Source organism: Eulemur rufifrons, chromosome 9, assembly GCF_041146395.1.
Source record: "Eulemur rufifrons isolate Redbay chromosome 9, OSU_ERuf_1, whole genome shotgun sequence".
NCBI lineage: Eukaryota > Metazoa > Chordata > Mammalia > Primates > Lemuridae > Eulemur > Eulemur rufifrons.
The window spans coordinates 11,067,788-11,094,090 of record NC_090991.1 but is presented as its reverse complement, the minus strand read 5'-3'; the positions used below and the strand labels follow the sequence as shown (position 1 = coordinate 11,094,090).

Sequence of the window (26,303 nt, the reverse complement as noted above, 5' to 3'; positions counted from 1 at the left end):
AAAACTAGGGCAGCCGTTAAGTATCCAGCAACAGAACTGTTGAACCATGGTGCGCCCATTTCATTGTACCATCGGGGTGTCTCCTGGAGCTGCCATGAGGATTTAAAAAAAGTAGTGTAAATAAGCCCAGAATATATACTAAATGATAAAAGCCAAGTGCAGCCCCTACTTTTGTAAAGTAAACTATGACTTTATGTGCTTGTGCATAGACTAATATTAGGAAAGTGCACACGTTACGGGGGTGGGGCGGGGGGAGAAGCAGGTTTCTGTTTTTACTTTATGCCCTTCCGTATTGTTTGAATTTGTTTTTGTAAGGCGCCTATATTGTATAATTTTTTTTTTTTTTTTTTGAGACAGGGTCTCACTCTGTTGTCCGGGCTAGAGTGCCCTGGAGTCAGCCTAGCTCATAGCAACCTCAAACTCCTGGACTTAAGCAATCCTTCTGCCTCAGTCTCCCGAGTAGCTGGGATTAATGCGCCACCATGCCCGGCTAACTTTTTCTGTACATATAATATATTTTTTAGTTGTCCAGCTAATTTCTTTCTATTTCTTTAGTAGAGACGGGGGGGGGGGGGGGGTCTCGCTCTTGCTCAGGCTGGTCTCGAACTCCTGAGCACAAACGATCCACCCGCCTCGGTCTCCCAGAGTGCTAGGGTTACAGGCGTGAGCCACCGCGCCGGCCTTGTATAATTTCTGAAGTTGCAGTTCCCTCGTGGATATTACTGATTCCTAGACAGAAGGTGTCCCGACACTGCGTTTGCTCAAGGGAAAATCTTTCGGACTCTGGCGCCTTTTGTCCGGACCACGTGTACCTCAAACACCAGGGGACCGCCTCCGACCGGCCCTCAGCCCGTCCCACCCGCCATCCCTCAACACTACAGGAACTGCTCGCCCGCCGCCTTGGCGCCCGAGCGCCTTTAACCCCGCGCATGCTCCTTCCCGACCTGAGCTAGAGAATCCAACCTCCTTTCCCCCAGTGCGCAGGACCACAGACCCCCTCTTCACGCCCCCTGCCCACCAAGCGTCCGTCGCGGTGTGTTTGCGTCATCGCGCCACGCCACCACTAGAGCCCGGGGGAAGATGGCGGCAGCCGTTCTTAGTGGGCCCTCTGCGGGCTCCGCGGCTGGGGTTCCCGGCGGGACCGGGGGCCTTTCGGCAGTGAGCTCGGGCCCGCGCCTCCGCCTGCTGCTGCTGGAGAGCGTTTCCGGGTTGCTACAGCCACGAACGGGGCCCACCGTTGCTCCCGTGCACCCCCCGGCCCGCTCGGTCCCACATTTGCCTGGGCTCATGTGCCTGTTGCGGCTGCATGGGACCGTGGGCGGGGCCCAGGTGAGTCTGTGGGCCCTGTGCTCGCGGCCCTGTGGGAAGGGTTGGTCCCGCACCTGTGCGCCGGGATTATGGTGCACTGCAGCTGTAGTATAGAGGTTGAGGGGAGAAGAACTGAGGGCAGAAAGGGGATCCAGGTATTAGTCCAGACGAGATTCACGTATTTCTCCTTTATACGCCGTGAGTTTCTCTGAGGGGAAAAATGGGCCTTATTTCTCTCTTGCTAGGCTGTTGGTAGACACACAGGAATGGATTAGATTCCAGGCCCGGTCATTCACTAGTGTATGACCTAAAGCATCTTTTTCCTCTGGAGATACCTGTTTTGGGGATTGTTTCGACTAAGTTAATGGGCGTATTCAACAATAGAAGTTTACCGAGCTCTTACTCTAAGCCAGATACTGTTCTGTGCGTTCCAATTACAGACGTGATGGCGATGAACATGATGAGAATTGAATAGCAGAGGGCCTTTAACCTAAGCCGGAGAATTGCAGAAATTTTCCAAAGGAACTGGGGTTTAAGCTGAGACCCTAAGGATGAATAGGGATTGTGTAGGGAAAAAAGTGGGAGAGGCGTTTCAGTCAAAGGAAGACTCATATGGGAAGGCCCTATGGTAGAATGGAACTGAAAAAAAGAGGTTAGTTTCTGGGGCTCAAATGTGGAGGGGAAGAAGTGCGAAGAGATGAGGCTCGTGAGGTGAGCAGGCAGTGGTCAGGTCATGCAGAGCTTTGTAGGTTGTTGTGTTAGAAGGATAGTTTGGATTATTGTAAGAGCAGAATCTAACATCCATTTAGTTCTGCAAGCTAGAAACCTAATTGTCATCCTGAACATTCCCACACTCCTCCATAAACAATCTATTACGTCCTCTTGATTTTGTCCTGAGAAGCTTTCAGGTCTGTTCACTCCTTTCCATCTCTTTCCCATTTCCCCCATCCTAACTTGAACCCTCATCATCTTGCCCAGGTGAGGGCACTGATTCTAAGAATACATGTGTCTAGGGCCGCCTCGGTGGCTCACGCCTGTAACCCTAGTACTCTGGGAGGCCGAGGCAGGAGGATCACTCGAGGTCAGGAGTTGGGGACCAGCCTGAACGAGAGCGAGACCCTATCTCTACTAAAAATAGAAAGAAATTATCTGGCCAAGTAAAAATATATAGAAAAAATTAGTTGGGCATGGTGGTGCATGCCTGTAGTCCCAGCTACTGGGGAGGCTGAGGCAGAAGGATTGCTTGAGCCCAGGAGTTTGAGGTTGCTGTGAGCTAGGCTGATGCCACGGCACTCTAGCCTGGGCAACAGAGTGAGACTCTGTCTCAAAAAAAACAAAAAAACAAAAAACATGTGTCTAGTCTATGTTAGTTGCTCCTTTAATTATCTCCTACCCTCTCTCTCCTACTAACCCTCAAATTCTTCCCATCTTTCAAGACCCACATACATGAAGTCTTCCTTTTCCACCCCTTCATTCATGGGAGCTTTCCAGCTTTGTACTTCCTTCCAGGATGAGGGTTGGCACAACTTGCTGAGTGGTTCAATAATCTTGGCCCCAGATTTATCAGTTTGTTAGTCTTTAACATCACTCCTCATTTGTTAGTCTTCCTGATAGTTGAGGGTAACAAAACTATGTCTCTGGTATCTCAGCCCAGTTTCAGAGGCAGGAACTGATTATATATTTTCTCTCTAAAGCCCCTTCTAATTCATGAAGCTCTCTTTCCTCAGTTATATTAGGATGGTGGTTTTTTCTGTTTTCCTTATCTCAAAACAGATGCAGAAATTTCTTTCATAAGTATTTGTGAAGCATTATCTGTGCTGCCTATAAATGTGTGATTTCTTTAATCATCTCTTTCAAGACTTCTCCTCCCTCAGTGCTACCTACATGAACTTATTTCTTATTTTCCCTGAATGTCTAAAGTCTAGTAGAATTTTGAGTAAAGAAGCCAAGAGTGATGTGGGAAACTAGGGTCCCCCTGTAATACTTTCTGTACCGCATTTCTGGGTGCATCTTTCCTTGAATTTTTTTCTACTTATGTCTCTTCTTTTGGATCCTCGATACATGGGGTCATGTGGAGGGTTTCCCTGGCTTGCCCGTAGATTTTCATTCAACTAACATTTATTGAGTATCTGTTATGTTTTAGGTACTGTTCCTCATTTCTAGGTAGATAAATAAGACATGTTCCTTTCCATCAGAGAATTTCTAGTCAGAATTGGAAATTGAGGATAAATAAATAGGCCTGGAGCTTGAGAGAAAGATCCATTGTTTGATCCACCCATCTACCAACTTGGCTTTTCCACAGGTGCCACAAATTCAGTAGTTCCAACACGGAATTACTGTAGCACAGTGCCCAATTTGTATTATAGCTTGAATTATAACAACAGCCTTCTGACTGGTCTCCTTGCCTTCATTATTGCCCTCTTTAATTCATTCCCCTGACAGTAGCTGGAGTTTAAAGTAAAATTCTGATCCTGTTTGCAGCCTTTTAAAATCCTTTAATAGCTCAGCTTTCTTGCCTCAGGGCCTTTGCACTTATGTTTCCTTGGAATTTCTCCCTGTGCCGCCTCCCCTCATTACCCTCCCCCACCCCAATTTCATTTTCTTCTTTGTCACTGCCTGTTGGAAGCCCTTCCTGACTACTTATGATTAACAGCTCTTTATTGTACTGTTTCATATGTACGTACGACTTCCCTCTTCCACACTCACACAACTAGTATTTGTGTATGTAATTAAAAAAAACTTATATAATTTCATACATATACAATATTTTGAAACCGCCCCCCCCCATGCTGTCCTTGTCATCAAAATTTAACAGCGAACATTTGCCAATCTTCATTCCTCAGCTCTGCCTTTTTCTTAAATTTTTTCCTGCTGGAGCATTTTAAAGCAAATCCCAGATATCATTTCTTCTATAACTATATGTTCTTTTTTAAGAAAATTTATTTTTTTCTGGCGGGGCGCGGTGGCTCACGCCTGTAATCCTAGCACTCTGGGAGGCTGAGGTGGGCGGATCGCTCAAGGTCAGGAGTTCGAGACCGACCTGAGCAAGATCGTGACCCCATCTCTACTAAAAATAGAAAGAAATGATCTGGACAGCTAAAAATATATATAGAAAAAAATTAGCCAGGCATGGTGGCACATGCCTGTAGTCCCAGCTACTCAGGAGGCTGAGGCAGAAGGATCACTTGAGCCCAGGAGTTTGAGGTTGTGAGCTAGGCTGACGCCACTGCACTCTAGCCCAGGCAACAGAGCGAGACCGTGTCTCAAAAAAAAAAAAAAAAAGTATTTTTTTCTGACAGAAATGCCATTCAGGGCTGGGTGTGGTGGTTCATACTTGTAATCCTAGCACTCTGGGAGGCTGAGGTGGGAGGATCGCGTGAGCTCAGGAGTTCAAGACCAGCCTGAGCAAGCATGAGACCCTGTCTCCACTAAAAATAGAAAAAAATTAGCCTGGCATGCGCCTGTAGTCCCAGCTACACCAGAGGCTGAGGCAGGGGGATCACTTGAGCCCAGGAGTTTGAGGTTGCTGTGAGCTAGGCTGACGCCACAGCACTCTAGCCAGGGCAACAGAGTGAGACACTGTCTAAAAAAAAAAGCCATTCAGAAATAGCTATATGTTCTTTGGAGGACAGAGGCAGTTCTGTCTTGTATCCCCAGGGCTTAGTACTGTCCTTTTCTCCAGCCGGTAGCTAATTATCTTTTTAAACATATCAGTAAGATTACAGTATTCTGCTTGAAACTGTACAGTAACTTATTGCATGAGGGTGTACATAGTGTGTCCTCTGTTTACCTCTTGACCTCATCTCCTTTGATTCCCTGCTTGTCTGGACTGTATTCCAGCCACCCAGGCTTATCTCATTTCTAGAGCATACTGAGGCCATTGCTCCTCAGTTCCTTCGCTCTTTGCTGAGAAACTCAAGGGGAGGTGAGCCACTTCTCATTTAGGTCTCAACATAAATGCCACCATTTTAGAGGACTCTCTCCTGACCACTCTGTCTTAAAATAGGCCCTTCCCTTCCAGTCATTCTCTCACATTACTGTTTTGTTTCTTTCCTAGCATTTATCACTATTTGAAAGAAATTAACATACTGTCTTTCATGTTCTATCTTTCCTTCTTACCCAGTTTAAATCCCATGGTTCGTTATAATCACTTCCTTGCCCTTCTCTCCCTTCATTGTACTTGCTTAGTAATACCCTGTCCATGTTAAATCCAGCTGTATTCTGTGCCGGCACCTGCATAGCTCAGTACAGTTGGAGAAAAACGTATATCCTTGGTGATTTCTTTCAGTTTAAATTCATGGCCATTATCATCTCAAATGGACCCTTAGTGTTGCCTAGCAATCCTGTTACGTTTCCACTTTCCTAGACAACTATTTTGTGCCTCCTCCTTTTTAAACCTATGATAACTTTTCTCCATCCTCATTCTTAGCTGATGACGTCATTTCACTGAGAAAGTAGAAACGGATGGGAATTTCCACAGGCTCCCACCACTGTATCTACCAGCTTACTTGCATCTGTGCCTATAGGCTCTGCCTTCCCACCCATTACTAGGGATGAGCTGTCCATGGCCTTATCTAAGGCCAACCCTTTCCTTGTGCATTAGACCCATCCCCTCTCCACTTACACAAATAGAGTCATGTGTCACATAACGATGTTTCTGTCAGTGCTGAACAGCGTATGCAGCGGTGGTCCCTTAAGATTATAATGGAGCTGAAAAATTCCTGTTTCCTAATGACATAACTATCGTGATGTCGTAGTACAATACATCACTAACATGTTTGTGGTGATGCTGGTGCAGACAAATCTATTGCACTACCAGTTGTATAAAAATATAGCACATACAATTATGTATAGTACATAATAGTTAATAATAACTGTGTTACTGGTTTATGTATTTACTATTTATTGTTATTTAAGTCTGTATTCCTACTTATAAAGGAAAAAAGTTAACTGTAAAACAGCCTCAGGGCCAGGTGCAGTGGCTCACACCTGTAATCCTAGCACTTTGGGAGGCCAAGGTGGGGGGGGGGGGTGTCACTTGAGGCCAGGAGTTTGATATACCAGCCTGAGCAACATAGTGAGACTTTGTCTCTACAAAAAATACAAAAATTAGTTGGGCATGGTGACATGTGCCTATAGTCCCAGTTATTTGGGAGGCTGAGGCAGGATTGCTTGAGCCCAGGTGTTTGAGGTTGCAGTGAGCTATGATGATGCCACTGCACTCTAGCCCTGGTGACAGAGCAAGATCCTGTCTCAAAAAAGAAAAAAAAAAAAACAAAAAACCAAACCAGTCTCAGGCAGGTCCTTCAGGAGGTATTCCAGAAGAAGGCATTGTTATCTTAGGAGTTGGCAGCTCCATGAGTATTTTTGCTCCAGGAGACCTTCCAGTGGGACAAGACATGAAGGTGTTGATCCTGACCCTGTGTAAGCCTAGGCTATCGTGTGTGTTTGTGTCTTAGGGTTTTTTTTTTTTTCCCCCATTTTTTTAAGTTGGCTTGAAAATATGTCTTAGTTTTAAACAGTTTAAAAAAATTAAAAGCAGGAAAAAACCTTATAAACTAAGGATACAAAGAAAGAAAATATTTTTTGTACAACTGCACAATGTGTTTTAAGCTAAGTGTTACTGTAACAGTTATTACAAGAGTCAGTCAAAAAGTTAAAAAAATATTCAGAGTTTATAAAGTAAAAATGTTACAGAAATCTAAGGTTAATTTATTATTGAAGACAAATTTTTTTCAATAAATTGTAGTGCATCCTAATTGTACAGTGTTTATAAAGTCTACAGTAGCATGTAGCAGTGTCCTAGGCCTTCACATTCACTCACCACTCACTCACTGACTCAACTAGACCAACTTCCAGTCCTGCAAGCTCCCTTCATGGTAAATACCCTATACAGATACATCATTTTTAAATCTTATATACCATATTTATTTATTTTTATTTTTTGAGACAGAGTCTCACTCTTGCCCGGGCTGGAGTGCCATGGCATCAGCCTAGTTCACAGCAACCTCAAACTCCTGGGCTCAAGCAATCCTCCTGCCTTAACCTCCCGAGTAGCTGGGACTACAGGCAGGTGCCACCATGCCCGGCTAATTTTTCTATATATATATATTTTTAGCTGTCCATATAATTTCTTTCTGTTTTTAGTAGAGACGGGGGTCTCGCTCTTGCTCAGGCTGGTCTCGAACTCCTGAGCTCAAACGATCTGCCTGCCTTGGCCTCCCACAGTGCTAGGATTACAGGAATGAGCCACCGTGGCCAGCCATTATGTACCATATTTTTACTGAACCCTTTCTATGTTTGGATAGGTTTAGATACATATACTTACGATTGTGTTATAATTGACTGTAATATTCAGTATAGTATCATTCTGTACAGGTTTGTAGCCTAGGAGCAATAGGCTATACCATTGCTATATATATACACCTATATATAGGCCAGGTGTGTAGTAGGCTATATTGTCAGGTTTGTGTAAGTACACTCTGATGTTTACACAATAATGGAATCACCTAATGATGCCTTTCTCAGAATGTGTCTCTGTTATCAGCTTTCTCCTCTCTATTGGATCATTTTCATCAGCATATATTTCAAAGCTGCTAAAAAAAAAAATCACCTTCCTTTAAATGCATATTTATTTTATTCTCTATATATTTTTTCTGGGTCCATTTAGGGGTAAGTTGCAGACACTATGTCCTTTTACCTTGACATACTTCAGTGTGTATTTCCTTAAAAACAAGGATGTTCTCTTACATAACCACATCCCATCATCAAAGTCAGAAAACTGATCTAAGCTTTGTCAGTTTTCCTAAAGGCATCCTTTATAGCAAAAGAAAAAAAAGTTTCTAGTCCAGGGTTTAGTGCAGAATCACACATTGCATTTAGTTGTCATATCTCTTTGGTCTTATTAAATCTGAAATAGTTCTTCAGTGTTTGTCTTACGATCTTGACATTTTTCAAGAGTACAGTGTAGTTATTGTGTAGGATGCCCCTCAGTTTGGTTTGTCTGCTCTTTCCTCATGATTAGATGAGGTGTGTGTTCTCAGCAGGAATACTGCAGAAAAGATGTATCGTTCTTGCTCATCATATCAGGAGTACATATACTACGTTAAGATGAAATCTGCCAGGTTTCTTAACTGTTCTAAAGGTATGATTCTTCCGTTTGTAACTAACAAGTGTCTTGTAGGGAGGTGATGTGAATGTCCCCTGTCTTATCAACCTTTCATTTACTTGTTTAAGAATTGTTACTATGATGGTTGTTCTGTTGAACTCATTCCATTTAGGCTTTTAGCCGAAACACTTTGTTAAAACAACCCTTTGCTGGGTGATATGGTAACTCTTGAAGGTCATTGATGAAGTTCAAAGGTCAAATTTGGATCATCATATTACTTGACCATTTGATGCAGTTGATTATTCCTTCTTGAACAACTGTCTTCACTTGGTTTCTGGGATGTCTCTCCTCTCTTGATTCTCCTGTTATCACACTGGTCACTCCTTTCCAGTCTTTTCCAGGAAAGACTGGTTCCTCCTGCCCTCTCTGACTGTGAGAGGTTTGAGTGCCCAAGATCCCAGTTCTTGCACGACTTCTCTTCTCTGTTTACAGTCATTCACTTGGGGAACTGATCCAGTCTCATGGCCAGCAACTCCCAAATTCACATCTTTAACCGGGATTTTATTTTTTTTTATTTTTTATTTTTTTTTGAGACAGAGTCTCGCTTTGTTGCCTGGGTTAGAGTGCCATGGCGTCAGCCTAGCTCGCAGCAACCTCAGACTCCTGGACTCAAGGGATCCTCCCGCCTTAGCCTCCCAACTATATGGGACTACAGGTGCACACCACCATGCATGGCTGTTTTTTTTCTATTTTTAGTAGAGATGAGGTCTCGTTCTTGCTCAGGCTGGTTTCGAACTCCTGATCTCAAGCGATCCTCTGGCCTTGGCCTCCCAGAGACCTAGGATTACAGGCATGAGCCACCATGCCCAGCCATTTAACCAGGATTTTTCCTCTTAACTTCAGACTTGTCTATCCAATGCCTATCTGGCACCTCCGTTTTGATGTTAGCTAAATAGACATCACAGACTTAACATCTGCAACCGAGCTCCTGATTCTCACCCCCAAAACCTGCTCCCCTTTGCATTATTCCTCTTCTTAGTAAATGACAACTTCCTCTTTCTAGTTGCTCAGCAAAAGCTTGGAGTTGTTTTTGACTCTTCTCTTTGTCTTCCACCCATATCCAGTTTGATATCAAAACCTGTTGGCTCTACCTTCAGAATATGTCCAGATTCTGACTGCTTTGTATCCCTACTATTACTGCATTCTTCAGGCTGCATCATCTCCTGCCTGGATTATTACAGTAGCTTCCTACCTCATCTGTCTGCTTCTGCCTTTCCAGCAAGGCAGCTCAAGTGTTGTGGATTAAAAAAAACAATAAGTCATTCCTTTGCTCAATTGCCCTCTCCCCCCATGGCTTTTACCTAAGTCAGAGTACAAGTCGGCAGTTGCCCATCTGGCCCCACTGCCTGGACCATCATCCTTGGTTACTCCCCTCCACCTGCTCACTCTTCTCCAGCAGCACTTTGCTTTCTTGATGTTCTCAGATATGTCAAATGTGCTCTTGTCTCACAACCTTTGCTCCTTTTTTCACTCTACTTGGAACATTCTTTTTTTGGTTATCAATATGCCTTTACTTAAAAAAGACATAATTAACATACCATGCAATTCAGTTGTTTAAAGTATATAATTCAATGATTTTTAGTATATTTGCAGAGTTGTGTAGCCATCACTGTGGTCAGTTTTAGGACATTTTCCTCACCCTATAGAGAAACCCTGTACCCATTAGTAGTCATTCCTGTTGTCCACCAGCCCCTCCCTGGTTGCCTGTGACCCTTTGCAAACACTGATCTTTTTTTTTTCCTCTATAGATTTGCTCTTCTGGCCATTTCATGTATATGAATCTTAGATATGTTGCCTTTTGGGTCTGACTTCTTTCGCTTAGCATTCAGTTTTCAGGGTTTGTCCATGTATCAGCTTCAATCCTTTTTATGGCCTTTTATTCCATTGTTTGGATATGTAGTAATTCCCCTTATTTGCAGTTTCATGTTCCATGGTTTTAGTTATGTAACTGTGGTCAGCGGTGGTCCAAAAATATCAAATGGAAATTCCAGAAATAATTCATAAGTTTAATTAAATTAATGAATTAAATTAATAAGTTTCAAGTTTCACTCCATTCTGAAATCTTGAGCCTTTCTGCTTTGTCCCACCAGGGATGTGAATCATCCCTTTGTCCAGCATATCCACGATGTATATGCTTCCTACCTGTAAGTCACTTAGTAGCCATCCTGGTTATCAGATCACCTGTCTTGGTATCACAGTGCTAGTGTTCAAGGCACCCTTATTTTACTTCATACTGGTCCCAAAGCGTAAGAGCAGCAATGCTGTCATATTGTTATAATTGTTCTGTTTTAGTGTTAGTTATTGTTAATCTCTTAGTGTGCCTAATTTATAAATTAAACTTTATCATAGGTAGGATGCATAGGAAAAAACAGTATATATAGGATTCAGTACTATCCATGGTTTCAGGCATCTACTTGGGGGGCCTCGGAACATGTTGCCTGTGGCCAAGGAGGGACTACATTTGTTTATCCATTCATCAGTTGGTGGACATTTGGGTTTTCACTTTTTGGTTATTGCTGTGAACATTCATATACAAGTTATTATGAGGACATATATTTTCATTTCTCTTGGGTATATGTCTGGAAGTGGAATCGCCAGGTCATATGTTCACTCCATGTATAACCTTTTGGCTATACAAAAAGACCTGCCAGACTGTTTTCCAAAGTGGCTGTACTGTTTTGCATTCTTTTTTTATTGAGACAGAGTCTCCGCTCTGTTGCCTGGGCTAGAGTGCATCAGCCTAGCTCATAGCAACCTCAAACTCCTGGGCTCAAGCAATGCCTCAGCCTCCCAAGTAGCTGGGACTACAGGCGTGTGCCACCACACTCGGTTAATTTTTTCTATCTTTAGTTGTCCGGCTAATTTCTTTATGTTTTTGGTAGAGATGGGGTCTCGCTCTTGCTGAGGCTGGTCTTGAACTCCTGAGCTCAAGCAATCCTCCCGCCTCGGCCCCCCAGAGTGCTAGGATTATAGGCGTGAGCCACCACGCCACCCTGTTTTGCATTTTTACCAGCAGTGTATGAGGGTATAAATATGTCTTGTTCTCACTTTCCTTTAGGTCTCTGCCTAAATAACCTTTCTGGAGGTCCCTTTTATGCCCACTCTACTACAGAAAATGCTATCTCCCTTCCCTGCTCCGGGCCCTCCTTTCCTTCTGTACTCTGCTTTATTCTTCCTTATAATAGTACTTAGCACCTTGTGACATACTGTATATTTACTTCATCAGTTTATTTTCTGTTTTTTCTAACTAGAAAATAAGCCACCCAGCACCTAAAACAATGTCTCATACAAAGTATATGTTAAATAAATATTCATTGAATGAATGAATGGACATTTCCCTCCATAAGAGGAGGAACCTTATTTATTTTATTCAGCTCTGGATTCCTTCACTCACCTGACCCAGTGCATAATATGTGTTTGTTGAAAGAATCAATGATGCTTCCCATTAGGGAGATGCAGGTGCAACAAGAGGAGGCTGACTGTCCAGGGGATGGAGAGGTTACTTATGGGAGGGTTGATGAAATATTTTTCATGGCCTTCTGGAATGTAAGAGAAGGGGAGGATTGGAAGAACTCTGACTGGCTCTGTGTTGGCATTCTTACAGCTCTAAGGAGGCCCAGGAACAGGAGGAGGAGGAGGATTTATTTGGGGGTGAAGGAGGAAGGATAACGTTATCAGATGAGTTCAGAGTTCATTGAGCAAGCATTTATGGATGTTTCCTCTGTGCTAGGTACTCTCTGGGGATACAGAGGTGAAGCAGATCCATCTTTGAAGTCTGGCTAGTAGGATGAGTTGGACTGTTCTCTGTTTAGCACTACTTTCTTGGGTGGGGCGTAGGGGAAGGAGTCAGGCAAGATACAACTTCAGGAAAGGCTGAAAGACAGCCTAGGCTGCTTTGTGTGTTACCCACAGGAAAAAAGGGCAAAGGCCTAAGGCCTCTAGAGGGATGGCCTTTGGGCTTCAGAGGAGGTGTGACTTCAGAAAGGCTTCACAGTGCTAGGACAGGGAAGGGCTTGGAGAAATTCTGCATCTTTAACATCCTATTCCTGACTCACTTTCCTGTGTTCCTTCCTCCAGAACCTCTCAGCTGTTGGAGCATTGGTGAGTCTCAGTAATGCACGTCTCGGTTCCATCAAAACTCGGTAAGTCTTGAACCCTGTTTTTTCTCCATAGGGATATTCCTTTAGGAAGTAGGCTGTATGTACATCTGTCCAGCCATTGTCCTGGCCTGTGAATTCAAGAGACTTCTCCATTCTCAAGAGGGTAGAGAGTTTCACTCTTCATGAGTTCACTTGAGTCAGACCCCACCTTTTCCAGGTCCCAAGTTTCCTATTCCCCACCTCAGATTACTTCTGCTGTCTTCTTTCCTTGCTGCCTCCACCTCACTCCAAGTTCTCCAGGTATTTCAGGAGTTAGAAACCACAGTGGATGTGGGGCAAAGTCTTACCATAGCCCAGTGAGAATAAAAGAATAGTGGTTTTATCTGAAGTCTAGCCTGTGCCCACTTGTCATGATTCTCTTCTTTCTTGTAAGATTTGAGGGCCTATGTCTGCTGTCCCTGCTGGTGGGGGAGAGCCCCACAGAGATATTCCAGCAGCACTGTGTCTCTTGGCTTCGGAGTATTCAGCAGGTGTTGCAGGTAAGGATTCAGCTGCTGCCCTGCATCCTCCCCTACCTTCACCTTATTCTTCATCCTGGATGTCGTATGTTCTTTGAGGTTTGGACATTTAGTTCTGAGGACAGAATAATTAGAAACAATTGCCTGATAGTGGAATTGTTAGAGGACAGAGGACAAACTTTGAATAGAAACATCTTTGTAAACTTTTCGATATTTTTATCTACTGAGTTATTAAATAGTAATAATTCATCTGACCTTTCACACACTATAACCTCTGACAGTTTCACTTCATTAGCTTTTCTAATGAGTGACATCTCTAAAGTTCCTTTTTCTAGGTGTTTGATTTTTTTTTTTTTTTTGGCCTGCTCCTTTGTTCTTTTTTTAACATTGTAATTTTTTCCTCCTGCCTTTACGTGGTTTCATGACATCTCCACTTACTTATTCAACAAGCATTTTTTGAGCACATATGGCAGGCTGTGTGCTAAGCTCTGGGGAGACAGTAATATGTACTTAGACCTTACTTTCATGGTGCTTAGAGTCTAGCACTTTTTCTATGAAGTAAGTGTTTACAGATAGCAAGTATGTTTTAGGCTTTGTGAACCACATATAGTTTCTGTTGCATATTGTTTGTTTTCCAACACTTTAAAAATGTAAAAACTATTTTTAGGTTGTGGGCTATGTAAAAACAGGCACACACAGACCATATTTTGCTGATCCCTGTTCTAATACAAGACATTTTAATTGAATAAGTATACAAATGAATGGAATGATGAACTGAGGTAGGTGCTATGGAGGTAAAGACTGCAGTTCTCTAAGAACATGTAATGAGACTCTTACCCCATCTGGGGTGGTGTGGATAGTGGTGGTCAGGGCCAGAGGTCCAGGGAGGGCTTTTTTTTCTTTTTTTTTTTTTTTAGACAGAGTCTCACTCTGTTGCCCTGAGTAGAGTGCCGTGGTGTCAGCCTAGCTCACAGCAACCTCAAACTCCGGGGCTCAAGCAATCCTACTGCCTCAGCCTCCTGAGTAGCTGGGACTTTAGGTGCACACCACGCCACCCCGCTAATTTTTCTATTTTTAGTAGAGACGGGGCCTCTCTCTTGCTCAGGCTGGTCTCGGACCCCTAAGCTCAAGCAATCCTCCTACGTTGGCCTCCCAGAATGTTAGGATTACAGGCATGAGTCACCATGCCCGGCCTCTTTTTTTTAACTGATCAGTAGAAGTTAATTGGGCTAAGAAAGTGTTCTAAATGTGCAAAAGGCCTCAGAGAAGAGGAGCTTGGCCTATTTGAAGAATTCTAAGCTTGCAGGTGTGGCTGGAGATGTAGATGGGAAGATAGGTAGATGGGGGCCAAGCCATGTATGGCCCTGTAGGCCATGCTAAGGATTTTGATTTTTATTCTTGAAGCAGTGGCAATTCATGGAAGGTTTTAAGTAGGGGTGAGGAGGTGGTGGTGGTGGCGGTGACAGGGACATGATCACATTTTCATTTGAAAATATCACTCTGGCTGCTTTGTGGAGAATGGATTAGAAAGGAGCAGAGTGGAAGCAGAAAGACCACATAGAAGACTACTAAAGTAATCTAGGAGAAAGTTCACAGTAGCTTAGCCCAGGATGGTGGCAGTAGAACTTTGAGGAAAAGATTTTCGTAGTGGAGAGAGTTAGCTGGAGAAAAATGCAGTAGGATTACTGGACAGTATTGAAGGCCTGTGTGTAGTTGGTAGGTCCACCTATTCCTACTTTCTTAGTAAGTAATTCTCCTTTGTTTTGTTGATACGTGGCTATCTCCAATCTAGCAGGATATACGTGCTGAATGCTTTTTCTATAGATACATGTTAATTTTCCAGGGAAGTTCTTCTAAGTCCAAATCGTTTTTTCTTCATGAGTTCCAGGGTAGATTGAGCCAGCTAGGAGCAAGCTTGGAGATACGGGGTGGTTTTGGTGTGGCTGAGGCTCATTTTTCAGTCTTAAAAGTGTTCTTCCCTATTCCCAGCAGGGAAATATAGCATGGGAGAATCAAAGAACTGTTGTGATCTTCCAGTTAGACAGATCTTTAAAATGTGGCTTTGTTATCCTCTTTTCTGCAAACAAATTCCTAGGACCCCCAGATACCCTTAATACTAAAATGTAAACATATGTCCTTTCTGGGGACGAATATGTTACTCTTGGATACTTATGTCTCTCATGTCCTGTTTTCCAACAGATAATGGATTTGATGGTAATATTGACATTAACTGTGGTGTTTCTCAGAAGTCCCATGTTATGCCTCCTGCCCCTCCTTGGCGACAGTCAAGGGGAGGCCGGAAGCAAGGGCTGTTGTTGCTTTTCAGTCCCAGGACCCACCCCCCACAATGGAGTTGGCTGTGGCTGTCCTGAGGGACCTGCTCCGATATGCAGCCCAGCTTCCTGCACTGTTCCGGGACATCTCCATAAACCACCTTCCTGGCCTTCTCACTTCCCTGCTGGGCCTCAGACCAGAGGTGAGACACTTTCCCAGCCCCCACCCCTAGGCCCCTGTCAGTGGATTAAAGGATGTGGTGGGAAGTGATGGGGGGAATAGGATTCAAGAAGTGAGAAGGGGGAGGAGCCCAGAAAAAGTGATTGTATGCAGAAGCATCCTTCCAGGGTGGTGGGGTGAGATGGAGGATATGGGGATATTGGGCTTTTGGCGTCTTCTTCCTTATTTTCTGTTTTTCCCACAGTGTGAGCAGTCAGCATTAGAGGGAATGAAGGCTTGTATGATTTATTTTCCTCGGGCTTGTGGTTCTCTCAAAGTAAGTATTCATAGAAATTCCTCCCTCCACCAACATAAGCCTTGATAGCTCTCTTTCTGCAGATTCCGGTCCTGAGATTTCTAAATGCCTGTTTTCTGATTGTCCTTTAAAGTTACCTATCTCCACAGCTATAATTATACCACCTTGTAGCAGTTATCTCATTTAATCCTCACATATAAAGAAGTTGGAATGGAGTAACTTGGCTAAGATCGGCAGGGATGGAACCTATATCTCTCTGGTGCCCAGTCTCTTAACCATGGGCTCTTTCCTCTTTCTGCCCTGCCTTCTCTGTATTCCCTGCCCGTTTTTCTATCATCCTATCTTACTTTGTTCCTAAAGCTTGTGTAATTTCCTCTAGGAAGCTTTCCTGACTTACCACTTTCCTAGGACAATTCCTCCAAACTTCTTTCTGCTTATATTCCCGACTAAACTCTTCTGTCGCTTCCCTACCCCTTCCCCCAAGTTGCCATGATCTGTACAAGGTGACTGTACAACAGAGCCCTGCTAGGTCAGACAGGCAGGTCAGGGTGTCCGTGGGTCAGGTGAGGGAGGAGGTCAGGGAAAGCATTGCAGTTATAATTTCAAGGAGATACAATAACAAATATGAATGGTTTGCAAATTCTACCAATGTAGTAACAGTTAAAGGGCCATTTGTAATTGGCACATTTGTTATTTGCAGTGGAATTAGATGCCAGCTATACCTAGGAACAAGTAGGTGTTCCCTTGTGGATTAACTGTTCTCTCTTATTTTGTTATACTCACCATTGGCCTGACAAACCATCGGGCACCCTCTTACTCAGATGGAAGCACAAATCTCTAGATAGCTGGAATTGGTGGCAAATTAGTAATTTTTTTGTGTAACTGGTGTGGTTAACTATCCGCCATCAGTATTGTCAATTAAGGAGGAGTTTGCTATTCAAATTGTTTTAAAAGTAAGATTACATGGTTCTATGACAAATCAAGAAGGTAAGCTCTTGAAGGGAAAGGGAACTGGTGTTTAACAAGTACCCACTATGTGCCAGGCACTCTGCTGAATTTCTAAGATGTGTTATTTTATCATTGTAGTTATTCTGTGGAGTTGGTATCCCTGCTTTTTACACAGGCAGAAACTAGCTCAGAGGAATTTAAGTGACAACCCAAGGTTACATATCTGGTAGTTATTAAAAAAAGGGCACATAGGTTTCAACACTGCTAGTTCTGATCAGTCATTAGTCGCTGTGTACAACTCTGGCTTGAGAAGGATTGTGAGTCGGAGCTCCATGGGTGCGAGTGCTGTGATCAGAGAGTGTGATCTTGCTGTGGCTTTAGTAACTGGTTTCTTGCAGTATCTGAAAAGTCTCAGAACAGGTGATATTTCTCAGTAAGCATGGGGTCATGTCCTTGGTGCTGCTTTGTTTTCATATGAATGCCATTAATCAGAGCTAATAAATCTTTGCATAGGCAGGAGATAGGACTTTTGTCAAGAAGGTATTTGGAGTAACTCATGGATTAAATGTTCCTCTGTCACTTCCCCGCCTCTTCCCCCAAGTTGTCATGACCCATACAAGGTGACTGTACAATAGAGCCTTGCTAGGTCAGACAGGCAGGTCAGGGTGTCTGTGGATCAGGTGGGGGAGGGAGTCAGGAAAATGGATTTTAGTAAAGACTAGTAAAGCTCTGTTACTAAAGTTTTACTAAGTTTAGAAAAAACTGCGTATCTTGCAAAATGTTCTGTAAATTAACTTCTCAAATTCCACAGGCCAGCAGCTTGTCCCTGACTAAAAGTTTGTGCAGTTTTACTGCAAGTGTTTGTTTTAGTTCAGCTCTGTTTGGTTTTATCTGCATCTACATGCACCCTCGTGTGAAAGAGGAGGGGAAATTGAGGGTTAAGTACAGGGTAGAAATGTGAATAGTCATGGAGACTAGAATGCTAAGTATTCCTCTGCCTTTGCCTCTTAATTTTCAGGGGAGCTTATCTATGATGCACAACCTTTTGTCAGACAATGTAGTTTTTACAGTTAGGGCCTGCATTTTGAGTACCCTTTCCAAACCAAACAACAAATATTCGTGTGTTATTCAAGGGTATTTCTGCCTTTATTTCCCTAAGAATAAAGTGTTTTCTGGGGCACTTCCCTCTGTTGAGGATTTTGGCTTGGTCTGTTGCCAGCACCTCAGATAAGAATCTGTTTTATGGAAAGGCTCCTGGGGTAGTTTGTACTTGGAAAATCTTACAGACCAGTACTTAGGAAATTGATAATTGCCATTTGAAATGTTTATCTGTTCTCTGTTCCATTCCCCACATGCTCCGGGGCAGTTGCAGTCTCCAAGCTCAGGGTTGCTCCTTTCAAATGATGTGACTCAAGCATTCTGAGTCCATGAAGTCAATCCCTGCAGAGACTACCTCATTTTCTCCTCCTTGCCAAATTAATTAGTAATTCCTTGGAATGAGCGGGAAGACTAACCCCACTCTTGAGAGATACCCAGGATGTGCAGAATATGTGTGTGTGTGCGCGCGCGCACGCGCACATGCCCATGTTTTCAGTGAAACGTTCCAAGTGAGCCATTAATTTGGTTTGCTTTGTGGGTCAGCCAGGCAGACCTTGTGGTCAGAGCCATGCCACTGCACTGTACGTATGCTCCTTTGTTGAAGTCATGTAAGCAGACTTCTGTTGGCCTCAGCCCAGCTTTTTGACCTGGAGTCTCAAGGAAAGTGTGAGCAGTATGTTGGCCCAAAGGGCTGAGAGTGCCACTATATTTGGGGCTTTGGCAGCTCTCTAAAAACTATCATCCTGGGAGAAGCCAGTGAATCAGTAGACCTTGGGGTGGTTACTCTTCTTTGGTTTGAGTGTTCTGTAACCATACTACGTCAGACGTGCAAGTGTTTTCCAAGTCCCAGGGGAACTGGTTCTAGATCCTCTCCTACTTGGCATCAGCTATAGCAGTTGTTGTCTCACGGTCAGTAAGAACCCTGGAGCCTAACGTGCAAAACTAAATGTGGTTCCTGCCGTAGGGTGGATAGGAGAGAGTCCTTGGATGGTTGGTTTCTGAACAACACTCTGACAGAGGCTTCTGCTCCTAGTTTCCTCCCTAAGTCCCCTGCCATGTGCCTGTTGTTACTGCTCATTTGTCTCCCAGAAGTTCACCTTTGTGCACGTGATGTCCCTGCTCCCTAGATAAAGTCCATGTTCCCTTGCCCGGGATTTAAAACCTCAGTCTGCTTCTCCATTGGCATCTTCTGATTCTGGAGCGTTCCTCGGTGTTTCCTCCCATCTGGCCGCATTATCTGTATTTTCCTCTTCTAAGCCAGCTCAGTCCCACCCTCCTTAGCCTCAGCGTCATTCTCTTGACCCTCTCTCTGTCTCCCTCTCTGTACAGTGCCGGTGGCAGCTCCAGCTTCCATTCACCTGTTCTGTCTTTGTAACTCTTACATCCCTCTGAAGGTGGAAATCCTGTCTCTTCCCTTTCTGTATCTCTAGTGCAGTATTTTTAATCTTTTCGGTGCCATGGACCCCTTTCAGAATAATATTCTTAAATTTATGAAATTTTATAAGGGAAACCAATTCTGTTGGAATGTATTTATCAAAATAGCTGTAAAAATTGTGATAGAGTGGTATGTGCTGCTTTATTAACATGTTAACTAAGAAGATCTAGAGGTAGGTCTTATAACTACTATAATTTCATATTAGCAATGGATGTGGCTGATATTTCAAGTTATGTTATAATGTGAAATGAAAGCAAGTGAGTTCTATTGGTGACAGTCACAGATACTGCTGATGCTACTATGGCTATTTGCATTTATAATCGAAGGAAACACTACATTTCACTAATAGATTAGTGAAAATAATGATGTAATTTTTTCCCCCCATCCGTGTTCACAGGCCCCTTTGAGTCTATTCCTAATAAATTGCGGCCCTCAGGTCACTGCTGCTCCAGCACCTTCACATGGCAGGCAGAGAAAATGTCTGCTGCCTGGCAGATCTCTGCTTTGAGATTTGCCGCCTTAGTTCCACTCCATCAGCCTGTCCTTCTCTTTTGACTTTGTCCTGTCCTCATACCTCTGGGTATTGCCTCAACTTCCAACTTGGACCCTTGTTTCTGTGTCTAAGCTGGTAGAGTTGGAGGGTGGAGATTGTTTTTCAGTACTCTGTTCTTTTGGCTTGAGGAAGATGACTATTATTTTTCAAAAACTGGCAGGAGGGAGCCCAGTTGTTTGTGGGGGAGAGACAAGACCCTTTTTCCCCCAAACAGGAGGCCAAGGACCAGAGCTGACATTAAGGATGTATTTGTACCACGAAAGCAGTCTGGTATGCCAGTGCCCAATAGAGTGCTTTGCTTCCTGTGTTTGTAGGAAAGAAAAAGACTTAGGCTTCAAGTCTACTGCTAGGAATGGACGGGGTGTACATCTCTGGCTCTTGGAACTGGCTCAAGCCTCTTTCCTTTTTTCCCCCTCATCCAGGGCAAGCTGGCCTCATTTTTCCTGGCCAGGGTGGATTCCTTGAGCCCTCAGCTCCAGCAGGTAAAGGGAAGGGAGGGAAGTGGAGAGTCTGGGGATCTGAGGCTGGAGTGGCTTGGCTCTTACTGCTCCTTCTTAGTGTTCTGTGTTACTGTTTTTGCACCATGTTCCTGCTTTCCTCCCTGTTAGCATTCTTCAACTTCTGCCTTCGTGTGCCCATCTGGGTTCTTCGACTTCATTGCCCCTCCTCCTGTCTCCCTCAGAGCTCTCTTTGATCTCCATCTCTTTTGGGTGTTCATGGGGTTGGGTGTTCTTTGGCTGACCTAGATTCCTATCTGACCAGGTGTCTGCCCTTTCTTCTGCAGTTGGCCTGTGAGTGTTATTCTAGGCTGCCCTCTCTAGGGGCTGGCTTTTCCCAGGGCCTGAAGCACACTGACAGCTGGGAGCAGGAGCTGCATAGCCTGCTGGCCTCACTGCACAGCCTGCTGGGGGCCCTGTACGAGGGAGCAGAGACCGGTAGGGACCATGGCTGGTAGTCAGTGGGACAGTGGTTGGGGAGCTGGGCAGGAGGGAACAGGAGGGGCCGAGAGAGGTGGGGCAGTTGGTTTCTAGGCAAATTGGATTAGAATATAGGCACGTCCACCACAAATGAAAAAGGAGGGGATGAAAAAAAGACACAGAGTGTGCAAGGTGGTTTTGTTTCTGCCCAGCTCCTGTACAGAACGAAAGCCCTGGAGTGGAGACACTGCTTTCTTCCTCAGAAGATGATGATGCCCATGTTCTTCTCCGGCTTCGGCAGAGGTTTTCAGGACTGGCCCGCTGCCTGGGGCTAATGCTCAGGTGTGTGGGTGTGGGAGGGAGTGGGCCCTGGAGCAGTAGGGGTTGAGGTGGGAGTGTTGTCTCCATCATGAGGAAGGAGATTGAGGTGCATGTGGAGTCACACGGCGGAGCCTTCTCTGAGAGTCTCCCCGCTCTGATTCTCTTTAGCTCTGAATTTGGGGCTCCCGTGTCCGTCCCTGTGCAGGAAATTCTGGATCTCATCTGCCGAACCCTCAGCGTCAGTGGCAAGAATATTGTAAGTGGTGTTTGTCCTCTGTTCACAGCTCTTGCTCAGGACCCTGGGCAACCAGGAAAGCACTGTGGGACCTGAAGTTGTCCCAGACAGCTTCCTGCTTTTGTCCAAATATCATTACTCCCTGTGCATCCCCAGCACGTGTGCACGCTGTCACAGTGGATTTGCCCACACATATTGGGACCACTTGCAGCAAATTTTCCCTAGGGGAAGGTAAATTTGGGGGTCAGCCGAGTCATTGCTGAGTTGCTCAGCCAGCCCTCCCTTGCCCTCCATCCAGCATCTATTTTAGAGGATGGGGGCTTGATTTTATTGGGAGAGCTGGGGTCAGAGGCTGGATTCCTTACCTGTGTGTACATATGTATGTAGTCTGTCTCCAGTTCTGTCTCTCACTTTCTTCCCTCACTCCTTATTTTTGCTGTTTTTTTCTCCAGAGCTTGCTTGGAGATGGTCCTCTGCGATTGCTGTTGCTGCCCTCTATCCACTTTGAAGCCTTAGACCTGCTCTCTGCGCTCATCCTCGCGTGAGTGGGATTGAGCAGGATGTGGTGAAGGGATGGGACATGCTGGAAACAAGGGTCACCATTCTGTCTCTGCCCCCAGGTGTGGAGGCCGGCTCTTGCGCTTTGGGGTCTTGATCAGCCGCCTACTTCCCCAGGTCCTCAATGCCTGGAGCATTGGTAGGGATTCCCTCTGTCCAGGCCAGGAGAGGCCTTACAGGTGACCATCCAGGAAGGGAATAAAGAGAGGATGGGTTAGGGGATGCAAGTGGGCTGGGTATTCTGGCATGTTGCCGCTCTGTTATAACTTGCCCTGTTTGTTCACACCACAGCACCATTCGGACCAAGGTATATGCCGTTTTAGAGCTGTGGGTGAAGGTTTGTGGGGCCTCGGCCGGAATGCTTCAGGGAGGAGCCTCTGGAGAGGCCCTGCTCACCCACCTGCTCAGTGATATCTCCCCTCCAGCTGATGCCCTTAAGGTGAGTGAGGGCTTGGCGCCTTCCCGGGGCTCTGATCCTGTCCAGATGTGCCCTTTGTCCAGATGTGCCACCTCAGCAGACACTGTCTGCTGACTCTGTCCTGCCTTCCTGTTTGCCTGCATATGTGATTTATATTTCCCTTTGCCACCAGCTGCGCAGCCCCCGGGGGAGCCCTGATGGGGGTTTGCAAACTGGGAAGCCCAGTGCCCCCAAGAAGTTAAAGCTGGATGTGGGGGAGGCTATGGCCCCACCCAGCCACCGGAAAGGGGATAGCAATGCCAACAGCGACGTGTGTGCAGCTGCACTGAGAGGTGGGTGAGGCCTGTGTCCTGGGTTCCCAGGGCTCTGGGATGGCCCCAAGTGATAGCCCAAAACCAGCTGGTGAAGGGGAGGGTGTATATAAAATGCAGAGCCAGCTTAGAGCCTACAGAGAGGCCAGGAGAAGGAGCAGAAGCAGCCATGCAGCTACTGTGGCTGTGCGTGGAATCTTGGGTCCAGCTGTTGGACTGGGGATTCTGGTAGTTGACACTGCCCCTCCAAGGTCTTAGTTATCTCATTTATTCAACAGATACTTTGCATATCCACTCTATATGTCAGGTGTAGTTCTAGCACTTGGGGAAAAAAAAAAAAACCCTGCCTCTGGAGCTTATACTCTCCCCAGGGCAGGCTGCATGGTGGAGCTTCCTGCTTCCAATGCAACTGCTCATCTATCAACAAAAGATACTGGGCGGTTAATGGGTGACTTCCCTTTGGGTCCTATATGTTGCACTGCCCGCCACCCCACCCCATATGAAGGGAAGAGCCAACTCTCCCTTCATGTGCACATTTATAACATTTTACCTATATTGTCTCATTTAAATACTGTCAGCAGCCTTATGTAGTAGAGGTGCTTTTATGATCCCCATTTTATGGTTGAGAAAGCAAACTTAGAGCAGTTAAACGACTTGCCCAAGGTAAGCAGGCAGTGGCAGAGCCAATGCTCACCTTGGGCTGTTTCCTTCAGAAGCCCTTGCTCTCAATCCTGTTGGGAGCCTGCCTCTTACACACCCCTTTTCTTCCCCAGGCCTCAGCCGGACCATCCTCATGTGTGGGCCTCTCATCAAGGAGGAGACTCACAGGGTTAGTAGAGCCCGGTCCCCATGGAGAGTGGGGAGGGGGCTGCCACTCTGTACACGTAGGGGTGTGTGCCCCAGAGGTGGCATTCAAACCTGGGAGTGTGCCCTAGAGAAGGGTTGGGTAGTCTTGGCGATGTTTCTAGGTGTGCTCTGTGTCCTTTTCAGAGACTGCATGATCTCGTCCTACCCCTGGTCATGGGTGTCCAGCAGGGTGAAGTCCTAGGCAGCTCCCCGTACACCAGCTCCTGCTGCCGCCGTGAACTCTACCGCCTGCTGCTGGCACTGCTGCTGGCACCTTCTCCTCGCTGCCCACCTCCGCTTGCCTGTGCCCTGCAAGCTTTCTGCCTCGGCCAGCAAGAGGACAGCCTTGAGGTAACTGCTGACTGGGGCTGAGCCCCTCTTTAGTTCCTGTATTCTCTCGTTTCTCATGTTGGTGGGCTCTCTCTCTCTCTGGCCCCATGGGACCCTGTATTCCTGATGCTCACGTTTGACCTTTCTTCTTTCCTCAGGTCTCCTCTTTCTGCTCAGAAGCACTGGTGACCTGTGCTGCTCTGACCCACCCCCGGGTTCCTCCCCTGCAGTCCATGGGCCCCACCTGCCCTACACCTGCCCCAGTTCCCCCTCCTGAGGCCCCATCTCCCTTCAGGGCCCCACCCTTCCATCCGCCGGGCCCTATGCCCTCAGCAGGCCCCATGCCCTCCGCAGGCCCCATGCCCTCTGCAGGCCCCATGCCCTCCACAGGACCCATGCCCTCAGCAGGCCCTGTGCCCCCGGCACGCCCTGGACCTCCAGCCACAGCCAACCACCTAGGCCTCCCTGTCCCAGGCTTGGTGTCTGTGCCCCCCCGGCTCCTTCCTGGCCCTGAGAACCACCGGGGAGGCTCAAATGAGGACCCGGTCCTTGCCCCTAGTGGGACTCCGCCACCTACTATACCTCCAGATGAAACTTTTGGGGGGAGAGTGCCCAGACCAGCCTTTGTCCACTATGATAAGGAGGAGGCCTCTGACGTGGAGATCTCCTTGGAAAGTGACTCTGATGACAGTGTGGTGATTGTGCCTGAGGGGCTGCCGCCCCTGCCACCCCCACCACCCTCAGGCACAACACCTCCCCCTGTAGCCCCTGCTGGGCCACCAACAGCCTCTCCTCCTTTGCCAGCCAAGGAGGAGCCTGAGGAGCTTCCTGCAACCCCAGGGCCTCTCCCACCGCCCCCGCCTCCGCCCCCACCGGTTCCTGGTCCTGTGACACTCCCACCACCCCAGTTGGTCCCTGAAGGGACTCCTGGTGGGGGAGGACCCCCGGCCCTGGAAGAAGATTTGACAGTTATTAATATCAATAGCAGTGATGAGGAGGAGGAGGAAGAGGAAGAAGAAGAAGAGGAGGAGGAAGAAGAAGAGGAGGAGGAAGAAGACTTTGAGGAAGAGGAAGAGGATGAAGAGGAATATTTTGAAGAGGAAGAAGAGGAAGAAGAGTTTGAGGAGGAATTTGAGGAAGAAGAAGGTGAGTTAGAGGAAGAAGAGGAGGAGGAAGACGAGGAGGAAGAAGAAGAGTTGGAAGAGGTAGAAGAGTTGGAGTTCGGCTCTGCAGGAGGAGAGGAAGAAGAAGGTGGACCTCCACCCCCAACCCTGCCTCCAGCTCTGCCACCGCCGGAGTCCCCCAAGGTGCAGCCTGAGCCAGAGCCAGAACCTGGGCTGCTGTTGGAAGTGGAGGAGCCAGGGACAGAGGAGGAGCATGGGGCTGAGACAGCCCCTACCCTGGCTCCGGAAGTACTCCCCTCCCAGGGTGAGGTGGAGAGGGAAGGGGGAAGCCCCACAGCAGGGCCCCCTCAGGAGCTCATTGAAGAAGAGCCTTCTGCTCCCCCAACCCTGCTGGAAGAGGGGACTGAGGGTGGGGATGACAAGGTGCTACCCCCACCAGAGACACCTACAGAAGAAGAGATGGAGACGGAGGCTGAAGCCGCAGCTCTCCAGGAAAAGGTGAGAGAGTCAGGCAGGGAGGGTACCTCTTGGGTGGGAGGGTGGCGCTGGTGGGAGAAGGGGAAGGGGTGTGGCCCAGCCTGACCCGTTCCATGTATGTATGTGTGACTATTTTGAATCTTATGTCTTTGTCCCTACAAGCAACAGGATGACACAGCTGCTATGCTGGCCGATTTCATCGATTGTCCCCCTGATGACGAAAAGCCACCGCCTACCACAGAGCCTGACTCGTAGCCCTCTTCTGCACCCCCACTCCTGTTTCCAATAAAGTTATGTCCCTAGATAGTGATTGTTGCTTTTGCCTTTTGCCATAACTGGGTCCCAGCCAGAAGCCCGTGTCTTCCTGGGCTTTTCAGGGTATCCGTAGTATTCCCCAAATGTCTCCATAGCCACCCTTTGTCTCCATTGTCCAGAGGAGGAACTGTTGACTTACAAGGGTAACTGACTGTCTGTTGCTGAGCAAGGTAGTGTCAGCATTTTATAATTCTTGCCTGGTGCTAAATATGTGCGGACTTGCATGTATGGTTGGTTAAGACTGCAGGGAGTTAGAAAACATGGCCCTACTTTTGAGTTTGTATTCCAGGGGTGGGAAATGTGTGGGAGATTTATAGGATTAAGTGTCCTAGTGAGAGAACCTGCGTAAACGCATATGCCCACACGTGCGTGTGCACACACACCACAAACACACACACACACACACACACACACGTACGTACGTACGTCTGAAAGAATAGGCTGAGTGATTGCAATTGAAGATTAGAAAATCACGAAAAGGTATAGAGGGTTTAGTCATTGAATTCTGCGAAATCTGAACCTTGAGCATCCTAAATTAAAGGGGCCTCCAAAGTGGTTTGGGGAATGAGCTCTG

General features: G+C 46.3%; 1 protein-coding gene across 2 annotated transcripts; it reads left to right on the top strand.

Moving 5' to 3' along the window:
• Positions 1 to 1,053: 1,053 nt before the first annotated feature.
• PELP1 (proline, glutamate and leucine rich protein 1) lies at positions 1,054 to 26,105 on the top strand. 2 transcript variants are annotated; one of them, XM_069483391.1, is made up of 17 exons: positions 1,054 to 1,329; positions 12,554 to 12,618; positions 13,010 to 13,115; positions 15,421 to 15,570; positions 15,793 to 15,864; positions 20,300 to 20,359; positions 20,662 to 20,812; positions 21,007 to 21,136; positions 21,284 to 21,371; positions 21,803 to 21,891; positions 21,971 to 22,087; positions 22,200 to 22,347; positions 22,499 to 22,658; positions 23,411 to 23,466; positions 23,628 to 23,834; positions 23,972 to 25,435; positions 25,577 to 26,105. In XM_069483391.1, exons 1-17 carry the CDS (start codon positions 1,081 to 1,083, stop codon positions 25,667 to 25,669), a joined length of 3,405 nt encoding a protein of 1,134 aa, XP_069339492.1. In that variant the 5' UTR covers positions 1,054 to 1,080; the 3' UTR covers positions 25,670 to 26,105. The 2 variants fall into 2 exon arrangements, with proteins under 2 accessions (XP_069339492.1, XP_069339493.1); XM_069483392.1 differs by having other exon boundaries at positions 1,236 to 1,329; positions 25,583 to 25,708.
• Positions 26,106 to 26,303: the final 198 nt, after the last annotated feature.